The following is a 13,714-nucleotide window of genomic DNA, read 5'->3' on the forward strand; positions in this document are numbered from 1 at the left end:
GTCGGGGAATTTAAAAAAATTCATCTACGAATCGGGGAAAAGTCGGGGAATTTTAAACATTCGTCTACGAATCGGGGAAAAGTCGGGGAATTTTAGAAATTAGACTAAAATCAGGTCAAAGTAGGAGAATTTTAAAAATTAGACTTAAAATTAGGGAAGAGTCGGGGAATTTTAAACATTCATCTACGAATCGGGGAAAAGTCAGGGAATTTTAAACCTTCATCTACGAATCGGGGAAAAGTCGGGGAATTTTAAAAATTAATCTACGAATCGGGGAAAAGTCGGGGAATTTAAAAAAAATCATCTACGAATCGGGGAAAAGTCGGGGAATTTTAAAAATTAGTCTTAAAATCAGGTCAAAGTAGGATAATTTTAAAAATTAGACTTAAAATTAGGGAAGAGTCGGGGAATTTTAAACATTCATCTACGAATCGGGGAAAAGTCAGGGAATTTTAAAAATTAATCTACAAATCGGGGAAAAGTCGGGGAATTTAAAAAAAATTCATCTACGAATCAGGTCAAAGTAGGAGAATTTTAAAAATTAGACTTAAAATTAGGGAAGAGTCGGGGAATTTTAAACATTCATCTACGAATCGGGGAAAAGTCAGGGAATTTTAAAAATTAATCTACGAATCGGGGAAAAGTCAGGGAATTAAAAAAAATTCATCTACGAATCGGGGAAAAGTCGGGGAATTTTAAACATTCGTCTACGAATCGGGGAAAAGTCGGGGAATTTTAGAAATTAGACTAAAATCAGGGAATAGTCAGGGAAAATCTCCGGAGGTGATCAGGGAAAAGTCGGGGAATTTCAATATGGGTCTTAAAGGCGGAATTTAAAAATTAGACTAAAAAAAGGGAAATGTTAGGGAATTTAATTTCGATCGCCAATAGGAAACCTTTACTAAAATATGTTCTAAAAATACAAAAAAAATTAACAAAATAGTCAGGGATAATCTGCGGAGATGGTTAGGGAAAACCTGGAAAAGTCGGGGGATTTGAATCTGAAATCAATTGGCAAGCCAAAATATACCTCTCTCCTCATAAGAGTTTTCCTGTGATATTTTTTTCAATATAGTGACATGAAAGTTAATGGCTCTACGGTTAACAATTCGCCCGTTAAAATTAAATCTCGGGTTCGAATCCTGGCCACGACCGTATTTTATACTGAAAAAATAATTAACTTTAATTATAAATATGAAAAATATCATAGAATAAATTGACGTTAATACGTTTATAAAAACGTAAAAATGGACTTTCACCAAAACTGTTTTTCTAAACATCGTTGCAGCTTAAAGTGTGTCGGTGGTTCTGTGATAGAACACTCGCCTGCCAAGCAGCAGGGTCCCGGTTCAATCCCGATCGCCGGATTTGTTGTTATTCAATAGACAAACCAAAACAATTTCTTCTACGCAATATTTTAAATCGAACCCTAAATATCGTTATATTTAAATAAGAACCAAAATGTAAAACTATTAATATACGCTTAAGCTGAATTTTTAATTTTCAGTATAAACCCCAACATACGCCGTATCACACGAACTACACGCACTAACACACCATCATACACCATAATTACACTCAAACAACACGTACAAAACACACTTACAAGCACTCTAACATACGTCACCACACAATACAGACACACAAACAAACCGATACGGTGATTATAAAACCCTTCCTAGGGAACATAGCTCCCTCGGAGAGGTAAAAAACTGTGGCAAGACGTAGTAAGCGATTTATCTTTAAATTTCAAATATTTATTTTGATTAAAATTATATATTATGGAACGTAAGTGATATTTAGTGTATAGCTCACAATTCGCAAATATGTACTTAAATTTACCACTAACTCTGAAATTTTCAAAATTGGCGCTTACTAGGTTTTACTTTTCGACACCCGTATTCTCCATCATAATAATAATAATAATAACAATGACCATACTAGGGATCGTACGGGGACCCCGACCCCGATAGTCGGGGATGCCCGGGTTTTCATCTCCGTCCCCGATCGGGTCGTGGTGGGACATTTTCGATTCGGGGTTTTTAAAAAAGTCAGGGTTTATTTTTTCCAAAAAAAAATATTATCGTTTTCTAAACGTCTAGATTAATAAAAAAAACTGACGCAGACAGCCAGTGTTCGTTGCGCATGCTCGAAAAGGAATCATTTCCGATTTTCTGTACATAATTACATATTAATATTTACATTCAAAATGTAATTATTTTTAATAATTACAAATGCAAATTATCCTCGTTCCCGACTCCGTTTTCCGGGGTTTTTATCTCCCTGTCCCCGACTAAAATCTCTCCCCGTACGATCCCTAGACCATACAGATTATTACTCGACTAAGGATTGACAACAGTTGACTAGTTGTTACTAGTCTTTGGTAGTGTTAGGCGAGTGTGTACAAGAAATCGCGGAAAACAGGTTTTTTACGCATCAGCCCAGGCTTATTGAAAAATAACGTTTATTCTTAGCAAAATAATGAGGAATTATTGAATTGTTATAAAATTGAGGGGAAATGTGTAAATACAACCAGACGTTTCGGTGCAGTGTCATACTTATTTAGGTGATTTTACTTATGGTTGTAATAGTATGCGTGTCCTGATACTTGGTCTCAAACGAAGGACACCGAGGCTTAGCGTGACGACCTGGGACTGTTTTTCTCCGGGCCTCCGTCAGGGCCGTCTTAAGACCTTTTGGGGCCCTGGGCTAAATTATATCTTAAGACCTTTCCGATCCCCAACGGTCAGCCTTTGTATGTCCGTTGTCTAAATTCAACTACACAATAATCAAACCAAAGCTTTTAATTTCAAAAGTATAACATAGGCCTACTGAAAATAAGATTTTTACTGACAGTGACTCTCTCTTAAGTTTTAGAAATTGTTGGTACCGTAGGATACGCGATGTGGCGATGAGTCAAATTACTTTAGACGTAACTAAAAGATACATAATATTAAATTAGCATAAATAATATTTAATTAAATAATCCCTTATCCCTAGAGTATGGATGGCCTTTCCGGGGGCCCCCAACTGGCTTGAGGCCCTGGGCTGTAGCCCACTTAGCCCATGCCTTAAGACGGCCCTGGCCTCCGTTAGAGCTTATTAGGCTATAATCGCTTCAAATGGGAAAACTATTTCAATTTCTGCTTACCGTGGAAAAGTGTGGGAATTCATGAAACTAGTACAAAAGTCGGGGAAATTGAGAAACTAGTACAAATGTCGGGGAATTGGCGAAACTAGTACAAAGGCCAGGGAATTGGCGAAACTAGTACAAAGGCCAGGGAATTGGCGAAACTAGTACAAAGGCCAGGGAATTGGCGAAACTAGTACAAAGGTCAGGGAATTGGCGAAACTAGTACAAAGGTCAGGGAATTGGCGAAACTAGTACAAAGGTCAGGGAATTGGCGAAACTAGTACAAAGGTCAGGGAATTGGCGAAACTAGTACAAAGGTCAGGGAATTGGCGAAACTTGTACAAAGGTCGGGGAATTGGCGAAACTTGTACAAAGGTCGGGGAATTGGCGAAACTAGTACAAAGGTCGGGGAATTGGCGAAACTAGTACAAAGGTCGGGGAATTGGCGAAACTAGTACAAAGGTCAGGGAATTGGCGAAACTTGTACAAAGGTCAGGGAATTGGCGAAACTTGTACAAAGGTCAGGGAATTTGCGAAACTTGTACAAAGGTCAGGGAATTTGCGAAACTTGTACAAAGGTCAGGGAATTTTAGAAACTTGTACAAAGGTCATTGAATTTTAGAAACTAGTACAAAGGCCATGGAATTTTAGAAACTAGTACAAAGGCCATGGAATTTTAGAAACTAGTACAAAGGCCATGGAATTTTAGAAACTAGTACAAAAGTCAGGGAATTTTAGAGGGTCGACAGAAAGTTTTCCCTAGTGAGTACTAATTTACATCAATAATATTTCTTATAAAAATGTATTTACCTTTTTGTACAAATAATACTATAAATACACCTTTTATATGATAATATGGAACCAATTTAGCTTAAATGACAATCATGAAATGAGTTACTCTGTAAATCTTAGGTTAAATTGTTATCTTGAACCTGGACAATTCAGGGAAATATCCGTATGAAAACCTAGAAATATCAGGAAAATCGGGTTGCCTTTAGTGGTATGAACCCTGTTTTTTAAACTGGTACCAAGGTTCGTAAAAGAAAAGTACGAAAGTCAGGGAATTTTATTAACTGGTACTAAAGTCAGTGAATTTTAGAAACTAGTATAAATGTCAGGGAATTTTAAAAACTAGAATAATATTAAAGGAAAAGTCAGGGCATTTTAAAAACGATTGTTAAAGTCATATAATTTAATTTTTGTTTCAAATGGAAAACGTTTAGTGCTTTCAAAATTGCCAAATTTTGGAATTAAATAGATCAGGGAACACTGGAAAAGCATGTTGTTTTTAACTCTAATATGATTTTAAATAATCTGCAATAAATCCTTGGAAGTGTTACCGTGTTTAGGGATAGTACAGGATTGCCACAGAACGTGTAGACGTAACCTTATTGTGCACAGACTGATCACGCAGCTCACCCTACCCCTACGCTTAATATCCCTTTTGAAATAACATTTCTAATTATTTCCGATGAAAGAGCCTTTCTAGCGTCTCAGGATTTTAGTACAATAGATCGATGAATGGTACCCATTTGTCAAAGGAGAAGATCCTTTCACAAGGGTAACGGCATTACAGGGCGATTTTTAAATACCTCTAGTCTTAACAGATGGCGCCAACAGTTTGGAATTAATAAATAATTATCTAAAAACATTCTTTTTTATATCTAATTTTCCCCGAGTTCGTTTTAAATTTTTTACATTAAACCACTTAAAATTATTAAAATATTTTTGTGAATATAATAGCGTCACAAAATTTAATTGGCGCCATCTAGTATAAATTAAGCCATCAAAATCGAACCTCCAGTGGCTTCGCTCTGAATGTTTGTTTCCCTGTGAGCAATTTGTTAAGTGGTCTATTGACGTTGAAATATTACAGTTTAAAATTGTTTCGTAAAAAGTAAAAACAATTATCTTAAACGAATATTTTACTATTTTACAGCATTTTAATATTATTTTATAGGAATTACAGGGGCCCCAGAGATCCTATAATTCCTATAAAACCATATATTTTTAATAAGATCCTATATTTTTAGTGAAATTCCCAAACAGACGTATAAAATCCTATAATTTTGATATTTCAAATCACACCACTCAAAATTGTCAGTTAAATTGCTATATTTAGCTATAGCAGGGTTGCCACGGTACCTGGAAAACATGGAATTCCTGGAAATGTCAGGGAATTTTAAAAATGAGTCTAAAAATCAGGGAAATGTCAGGGAATTTTGGTTGCAAATAGGAAATTTTACTAAAATAAAGGTTAAAAATTACAAAATCTTGGCACAAAATAAGTCAGGGAAAATCTCCGGAGATGGTCAGGGAAAACCTGGAAAAGTCAGGAAATTTAATTGTGAAAAAAATGTGGTAACCCTGTATAGGATAAATTCATATACAAAGTAATTCTAGTCTATACTTGGTTATTGTTAACATGGTTAGCTACTAGTATATTTTTTTAGATAAAATGGTTAAGTGAAAATAAAGATTTATTTAACTAAATATAGATTTTGTTTTTAAATGCATAAAATTAGTAAATAAAATAGCATATATAGTCCTATAAAATTCTATAATTTTGAAAAAAATTGTCTTTCAAAGTCCTATATATTTAGAAATATAATCCTATTTTTCCTTTTAAAATAAACAAGGAAGATTTGAGTGGGGGCCCTGGAAATTAAAATATTTTTTAGCAGTCGACACTTCCTACGTATTTAGATTATTCTAAAAAAAATCCGCTAGAGGTCCAGAACAGTATTGAACACAAAACTAACTATTTACGGTAATTTTCTTATCTATGTCTTTATTCGATGACGTCCAGTGACATCACACTGTTATTACTATTCATAAAAAGGTTCTGCTTGTTATTTAGTTTCATCAACGGGTGATCGTTTTGCATTCCAAAATAGTCTGGAAACCTGTTCGAAATGACGTGTTCCAGTCGACGTATTGCTCGTAAAGCTAGCCTGCCCCTTCCGTGTTCGTACCCCGTTTATCAAACCGCGCGCCATCTCTTTATCTTTCAATAATTCTTTATTTATAGATCTTATTTTTAAGAATATACTCTATATAGTTACCAAAAATCTATACCAACATAATAAATATCCATTTAAATTTATACTTGCCTTAATAGTACGTAGATTCCCAGGCTATCTACAGGCTCTGCTCACTGGAAAAGTTTGATAACAGGGAGAGGAAAAAATGTTTTCATTAACTGCCGATAGATGGGGCTTGGTAGTCTGGGCGACGCCGTTTGCCTTATAAATCCCCGACGTCCCAAGGCGACCTTTTAGCCTTGGCTACGCCCTCTTTCTCCCAGTGTTTTCTGCCCCTCTTTATCCCCTCCTCGCGTTTTCCGGCCCCGAATACTGATGCGCGTGCTCTCCGTACTCCTTTTCGCCCCCCCTTCCTCCCTATTTTAATCCGAAAGAGGGAGCTGCTAGAATCGTTTCAGTCACTTTCTCTCTAAGCCTAAAGAATTTTGCCAATTCATTCCCCCCTCCCCGCCTTAACCCCTTCGTCCCCCCCCCCCCCCCCCCCCCCCCCCCCGCTACCAAACTCCTCTAGACATCGAGAGTTTTGGTCCGTAGATCTAAAAATACCGAAATATAGCTACGGCAAAGGCTTAACGCGCGCGGAAAAAACCCTTCGGCTCGAGTGCGTTACCTCCGGCTCTCTAAGCATCCCCGGTTTTTGCGTCTCGCAGCGATTTCGATATTGGTTAAGCCTTGGCGCGTAAATTTTAGACGCGAAATGCGATTCCTCGCTTAAACGGAAGTGCGTCCACGACACTGATCGGAAGATCCTCGTGAAGGTGTTTTTAGTGGGGTTTTTTTTCACACCCCCTTAATTGAGAACCTACTTCGTTCTACGATGTTACGAAGGTTTTAGAGAATCGTCTATAACGCGTTGATTTTTCGGACGGCTTCAGACTGGACACGGCTCCTCTTATCCGTGATGATAGCGACGATACGCGGTTCGATTTGACGGTGAAGACTATTATTGATTTTTATAATCAATTCTCTACTCTTGGCCAAGATGATTTTAGGTACAGATAATTTAGTTTTAGTGATTTACCGTTGTTATTTTGAGTGGTTTTTAACGAATTGAAGCTACAGGTGTTTCCGTACATCGTCGTTTATTAAAATTTGAGCATTCTTTAGCGTGTAATTAATATTTTAAACGTGAATTAATTTAAATTAACGATTAATTTTAGTCCGAGGAGCGAGGCAACTCGAAGAACCTATCTTCAAGCCATCGTAGCCGCTCAGCCGATCCTAGCCTGGGAGGTCGCGCCAAAACTGATGTTCTTACGCAGGTAAAAGTAATCCCGGTAATTTTTCCGCCTTCATAACGCCATCTGTCGACAATTTGGATAACTATATTGAATATTTCATAAATAAATTAAAATCTTTTGAAATTATTACGATCCAAGTTTCCATGTACAGATGGCGTTTAATTATATATTGGGAATCTAAACATTTTTTTTCCAATAATGCTTGTTCGTGGTTTGACCTTGAACCACATGACAGGAAGAGGTCAACGCCGCTAAAATGACCGAATATCAACTTAGCTTCGCCAGAAGGAAAATGGACAGTAACTTAGTGGTGAGCTTGACCACTTTTAAATCTACCGTTTCATATATTTATTTTGTGAACTAAAATATTTTTTTAAGTCGGGAATTCGCTCGGGAAATTTAAATTTTTTAATCAATTTTTAATTAAAAGCCCTATTTTTGAAGGTTTATAGTTATATTAAGTAGTATTGTTACAAGGAATTAAGTGATTCTATTAGTTTAAACCTATACCTCTTACCACCTCATTTATTTCATGCCATAATTGCTTAGCTAAATTATCGCTATTCCTTCAATATAGGGTAAGAACATTTTGGTAAATTTTACCCCTAAATTAATTGGTCCAAAACCGAGGGGCAGTTCACTTCGATGATTAAGTTTGCACCCTTGATCTATTGAATCCGATTAAATCGCGATTAATATGATTAAATCGTGATTAAAAAATTATTATATTCCAAAAATTAGATCGCGATAGAGTCGATTAGATCGCGATAGAGTCGATTAGATCGCGATAGAGTCGATTAGATCGCGATAGAGTCGATTAGATCGCGATAGAGTCGATTAGATCGCGATAGAGTCGATTAGATCGCGATAGAGTCGATTAGATCGCGATAGAGTCGATTAGATCGCGATAGAGTCGATTAGATCGCGATAGAGTCGATTAGATCGCGATAGGGTCGATTAGATCGCGATAGGGTCGATTAGATCGCGATAGAGTCGATTAGATCGCGATAGAGTCGATTAGATCGCGATAGAGTCGATTAGATCGCGATAGAGTCGATTAGATCGCGATAGAGTCGATTAGATCGCGATAGAGTCGATTAGATCGCGATAGAGTCGATTAGATCGCGATAGAGTCGATTAGATCGCGATAGAGTCGATTAGATCGCGATAGAGTCGATTAGATCGCGATAGAGTCGATTAGATCGCGATAGAGTCGATTAGATCGCGATAGAGTCGATTAGATCGCGATAGAGTCGATTAGATCGCGATAGAGTCGATTAGATCGCGATAGGGTCGATTAGATCGCGATAGGGTCGATTAGATCGCGATAGGGTCGATTAGATCGCGATAGGGTCGATTAGATCGCGATAGGGTCGATTAGATCGCGATAGGGTCGATTAGATCGCGATAGGGTCGATTAGATCGCGATAGGGTCGATTAGATCGCGATAGGGTCGATTAGATCGCGATAGGGTCGATTAGATCGCGATAGGGTCGATTAGATCGCGATAGGGTCGATTAGATCGCGATAGGGTCGATTAGATCGCGATAGGGTCGATTAGATCGCGATAGGGTCGATTAGATCGCGATAGGGTCGATTAGATCGCGATAGGGTCGATTAGATCGCGATAGGGTCGATTAGATCGCGATAGGGTCGATTAGATCGCGATAGGGTCGATTAGATCGCGATAGGGTCGATTAGATCGCGATAGGGTCGATTAGATCGCGATAGGGTCGATTAGATCGCGATAGGGTCGATTAGATCGCGATAGGGTCGATTAGATCGCGATAGGGTCGATTAGATCGCGATAGGGTCGATTAGATCGCGATAGGGTCGATTAGATCGCGATAGGGTCGATTAGATCGCGATAGGGTCGATTAGATCGCGATAGGGTCGATTAGATCGCGATAGGGTCGATTAGATCGCGATAGGGTCGATTAGATCGCGATAGGGTCGGTTAGATCGCGATAGGGTCGGTTAGATCGCGATAGGGTCGGTTAGATCGCGATAGGGTCGGTTAGATCGCGATAGGGTCGGTTAGATCGCGATAGGGTCGGTTAGATCGCGATAGGGTCGGTTAGATCGCGATAGGGTCGGTTAGATCGCGATAGGGTCGGTTAGATCGCGATAGGGTCGGTTAGATCGCGATAGGGTCGGTTAGATCGCGATAGGGTCGGTTAGATCGCGATAGGGTCGGTTAGATCGCGATAGGGTCGGTTAGATCGCGATAGGGTCGGTTAGATCGCGATAGGGTCGGTTAGATCGCGATAGGGTCGGTTAGATCGCGATAGGGTCGGTTAGATCGCGATAGGGTCGGTTAGATCGCGATAGGGTCGGTTAGATCGCGATAGGGTCGGTTAGATCGCGATAGGGTCGGTTAGATCGCGATAGGGTCGGTTAGATCGCGATAGGGTCGGTTAGATCGCGATAGGGTCGGTTAGATCGCGATAGGGTCGGTTAGATCGCGATAGGGTCGGTTAGATCGCGATAGGGTCGGTTAGATCGCGATAGGGTCGGTTAGATCGCGATAGGGTCGGTTAGATCGCGATAGGGTCGGTTAGATCGCGATAGGGTCGGTTAGATCGCGATAGGGTCGGTTAGATCGCGATAGGGTCGGTTAGATCGCGATAGGGTCGGTTAGATCGCGATAGGGTCGGTTAGATCGCGATAGGGTCGGTTAGATCGCGATAGGGTCGGTTAGATCGCGATAGGGTCGGTTAGATCGCGATAGGGTCGGTTAGATCGCGATAGGGTCGGTTAGATCGCGATAGGGTCGGTTAGATCGCGATAGGGTCGGTTAGATCGCGATAGGGTCGGTTAGATCGCGATAGGGTCGGTTAGATCGCGATAGGGTCGGTTAGATCGCGATAGGGTCGGTTAGATCGCGATAGGGTCGGTTAGATCGCGATAGGGTCGGTTAGATCGCGATAGGGTCGGTTAGATCGCGATAGGGTCGGTTAGATCGCGATAGGGTCGGTTAGGTCGCGATAGGGTCGGTTAGGTCGCGATAGGGTCGGTTAGGTCGCGATAGGGTCGGTTAGATCGCGATAGGGTCGGTTAGATCGCGATAGGGTCGGTTAGATCGCGATAGGGTCGGTTAGATCGCGATAGGGTCGGTTAGATCGCGATAGGGTCGGTTAGATCGCGATAGGGTCGGTTAGATCGCGATAGGGTCGGTTAGATCGCGATAGGGTCGGTTAGATCGCGATAGGGTCGGTTAGATCGCGATAGGGTCGGTTAGATCGCGATAGGGTCGGTTAGATCGCGATAGGGTCGGTTTAATAAATTTAATCGGATTTAATCCGATTAAGTATACACATGAAAGAGGAGTGATCTGCCACTCGTCCAAAACGTAGTCATTAAGTCCAAATTTCGTAACACATTAGTAATTGCGATTGACAATTGTAACATAGACCACCCCTTATTTTGCTTCAACCTTTTTCTTGAGGGGGATCAAATCTCTTGCCCCCTCTTGCCTTGTTGGGCCAAGGTTTTAATTCTAGATCTGAGCCGTCGTTTCGGGTTAGCTTACTCCGATCATCTGCGGATGACGCTATTGGTGTGGGGGGTTCGTAAAATATCAAGCTGGTTGATTCCCCCTCCCTCCTTTTTCTTACGTACTACGTGACGTAGTAGTCTAGGATACGTTATTGATTTTTATTTGGGGGCCAAACGAAACGAAGCTTTTTTACCCCTCACCATTTCAGATTTAGTGCGATAAAAAACAAACTTGCAAAACCGTACTAATAACGCTTTTCCCTTCTTCAGTGTGACCCTTCAAATTGAGACGTCTTAAACTAATAGAATCATGATAGTCGTAGATTGTAGAAGTAAACATTTATAGTTGGAAAAGAAATTGAAATTTTTATAGTTTATGGTTGCAGTGCAGTATATTTTAGTTTAAAAAAAACGTTTTATCAATTTGCTATATTGATATTTTTTGTTGGAGAATATCTTGGAATTACAAATTATCTTTCTCTCTTTTTATAATTTTTTTTATATAAAGAAATATTTTCTAGCGATGTTGCGCACGCAAAATCATGCTTTTTGACCAAAATAAATCACAAAAGATGTATATTTGTGTGCGGTAGATAACAGTTTAGATTTTGAATAATTTCAAAAAGAAAGCCGACTTTGCTCGAAGTTTTACTTATTTTTTACGACTCATCATCGATAAGTAACGACTCATTATTGATTAATAACACGTCAGTAGCGCCATCTGAACTAAGTTATTTTAATTAAAATTTTAATGAATTTAATTTAAATATCGCCTTTAAATGGATGATAATATTCATAATGACCTACGTAAAAAAAATTGCGAATTTTATGTAAATATGAACGTTTGTAGTTTCCGAAGTTACTCGCAGGGGGCGTTACTGACGTGGTATTATAATTCATAAACGTCGTAATCATATGAAACATGATCCATAATTTCGTGCAAAGTCGACGTAGAGTACACGCTTCTCTCTCTGGTGACTGTCCGTGCTCCTCCCTCTGGTGGTGGCCATTTGAACCATTTAAAGGAATTCCAATAAGAATAAAATTAGAATTAAATGTCGTCAATTTAAATTATATTGAATTATTAGTAAAATTCGGCCGAAATTACTACTAATTTGCCCACTTTATCAATCTCGCATGCGTATCTGTATTTTTGCAGCATGATCCTAACTTTTCTATCTGGCATAAATTTTCTCGATATTTTTTAATTTCCGTTAGTTTCAATTTTTTTTTCTTGAATGTTGCACGACCCGAATTAGTCAAATTTAGCTTTAATTAGCTAAATTTAGCTTTTTCAAATATGCTTATGAATCGCTTTAAGTAGATGTAATAATACCTAACTTTTAATTAAAAATTAGGCCTAGCATCTTTTTGTTTTCTTATAAAATGATGTCACTCTTACTTTTGTAAACTTATTCAAATTAACGGTTTTTTACTAATCGGTTAAAACGCTCTAAAATCGTCATCTCGGTCTAGACTCAAATTGTTTTTTTTTCCAAAATTGTAATTCCGATCGTCGCCGTCATATGGCGCTGTACACGTAGCTTTTTGTGAACGTTAAAAAATATGTCGATATTTTGCATATTAGTACGCTTTAAGTCGTTTTATCCGATCTGGAGCGAATCCCTTATTGTCTTATTATTCGATCGTAACCGAGAAGCAATCGATTTTAGGGCCGCATTAACGAATGTGGCGCCGTGTAGTATCGCTTTCTCTAACTAGTAATTAATCACAATAAAGGCTTAAAAAATCGCTAAACGCTTTACTATCAATAGCACATCTATTTATACGATTTTATTATAATTTTTTGTTTTATTTTAAATATTTGCGCACTTTTACTTTACTTTATTTTACTTTGCACGATTAAATCTAATTAAAATTAACTTTTGGGCGTTCATAAATTTAAAAATTTTAAAGCAAAAATCCGTATTTAAAAAAAAGAAATCTCCGTATATGTATTTAAAACGATACGTACAAATGGTTACGAACCAATAAGAAAAGGTGGTGACGCTAAGGCCCGCCCACCAGGGTATCGCCGAGGAAGGCCACCAACCAGCACGAGCCTCTAAGCGATCGTCACGCCCACCACCACACCAGAGGGCGGTGGCAGCCGGACTACCCAGCGGATTGGTCAGCAAGACGTCCGAATACCGGTCAGCTTTTGGCTGGCCCGCTGCAGCTAGAACCGCTTTCTTGCTTCAGGCCGCGACCGGACGAGGACACCAGGATCGCGGAGGCGTCGACATCATTTCCGGAGCCCCCGGCCAATCAGGAGGTGAGCCGGCCTCCGCCAGGAAGAGCTACTCTATGGGGACCATTGCCAACATTGGAAGTAAAGAAGAAGGTTATTTCTTTAGAAACCCTTTAATCATAAACATCGGAGTTCAATCTTCCACGTCTCGTGTGAAACCCCCCTTTTGACCCGACCAACTTGTTTTTTTTTTTGTTTTTTCGTTTAAAGGGTAAACGACGCGGTTTTCACTAGTACCGTCCTTAACCGTTAATCTGTAAAATCAAACGAAATCTGTTGATTTATCCCCTCTTCTCCCCGTCAGTTTGTCAAGTTTCTCTTTCTATAAAACGTGTTGTTTTCTGTTTTCCGTTTGTGGGCGTTTATCATTTTTGAACCGTCTCTATTTTGGCATTGGTATCCTTATGTAGTGCCCTATTTTTTGAGAAAACGACTGACGGAATTAAAACTGGCAGTTAGGTTTTAATATTTTTTTTGCCTTCGTTTTTCGCAGAAGGGGGTGGAGCCAACGAGGAAGGGGAGGAAACGCCCAAAAGGTGGGTGGAGC

At 39.3% G+C, this 13,714-nt stretch overlaps 1 protein-coding gene across 11 annotated transcripts in view; it reads left to right on the forward strand.

Annotated features, from left to right (window-relative positions):
- Window positions 1-13,714, forward strand: part of LOC149961247 (uncharacterized) — a 182,879-nt gene that overhangs the window by 153,608 nt on the left and 15,557 nt on the right. For 7 of the 11 annotated variants that reach the window (XM_090176256.1, XM_090176279.1, XM_090176284.1 and 4 more), the window contains 4 exons: window positions 7,338-7,439; window positions 7,654-7,728; window positions 12,945-13,260; window positions 13,661-13,703. In XM_090176256.1, the coding sequence (XP_090032382.1) occupies window positions 7,338-7,439; window positions 7,654-7,728; window positions 12,945-13,260; window positions 13,661-13,703 (536 nt within the window). The remainder of the gene's footprint in view (window positions 1-7,337; window positions 7,440-7,653; window positions 7,729-12,944; window positions 13,261-13,660; window positions 13,704-13,714) is intronic. The other 4 variants (XM_090176263.1, XM_090176273.1, XM_090176304.1 and 1 more) reach the window with 4 other exon arrangements.

This window comes from Leiobunum rupestre, chromosome 1 (genome assembly GCF_980474605.1).
Source record: "Leiobunum rupestre chromosome 1, qqLeiRupe1.1.hap1, whole genome shotgun sequence".
Taxonomy (NCBI): Eukaryota; Metazoa; Arthropoda; class Arachnida; order Opiliones; family Sclerosomatidae; genus Leiobunum; species Leiobunum rupestre.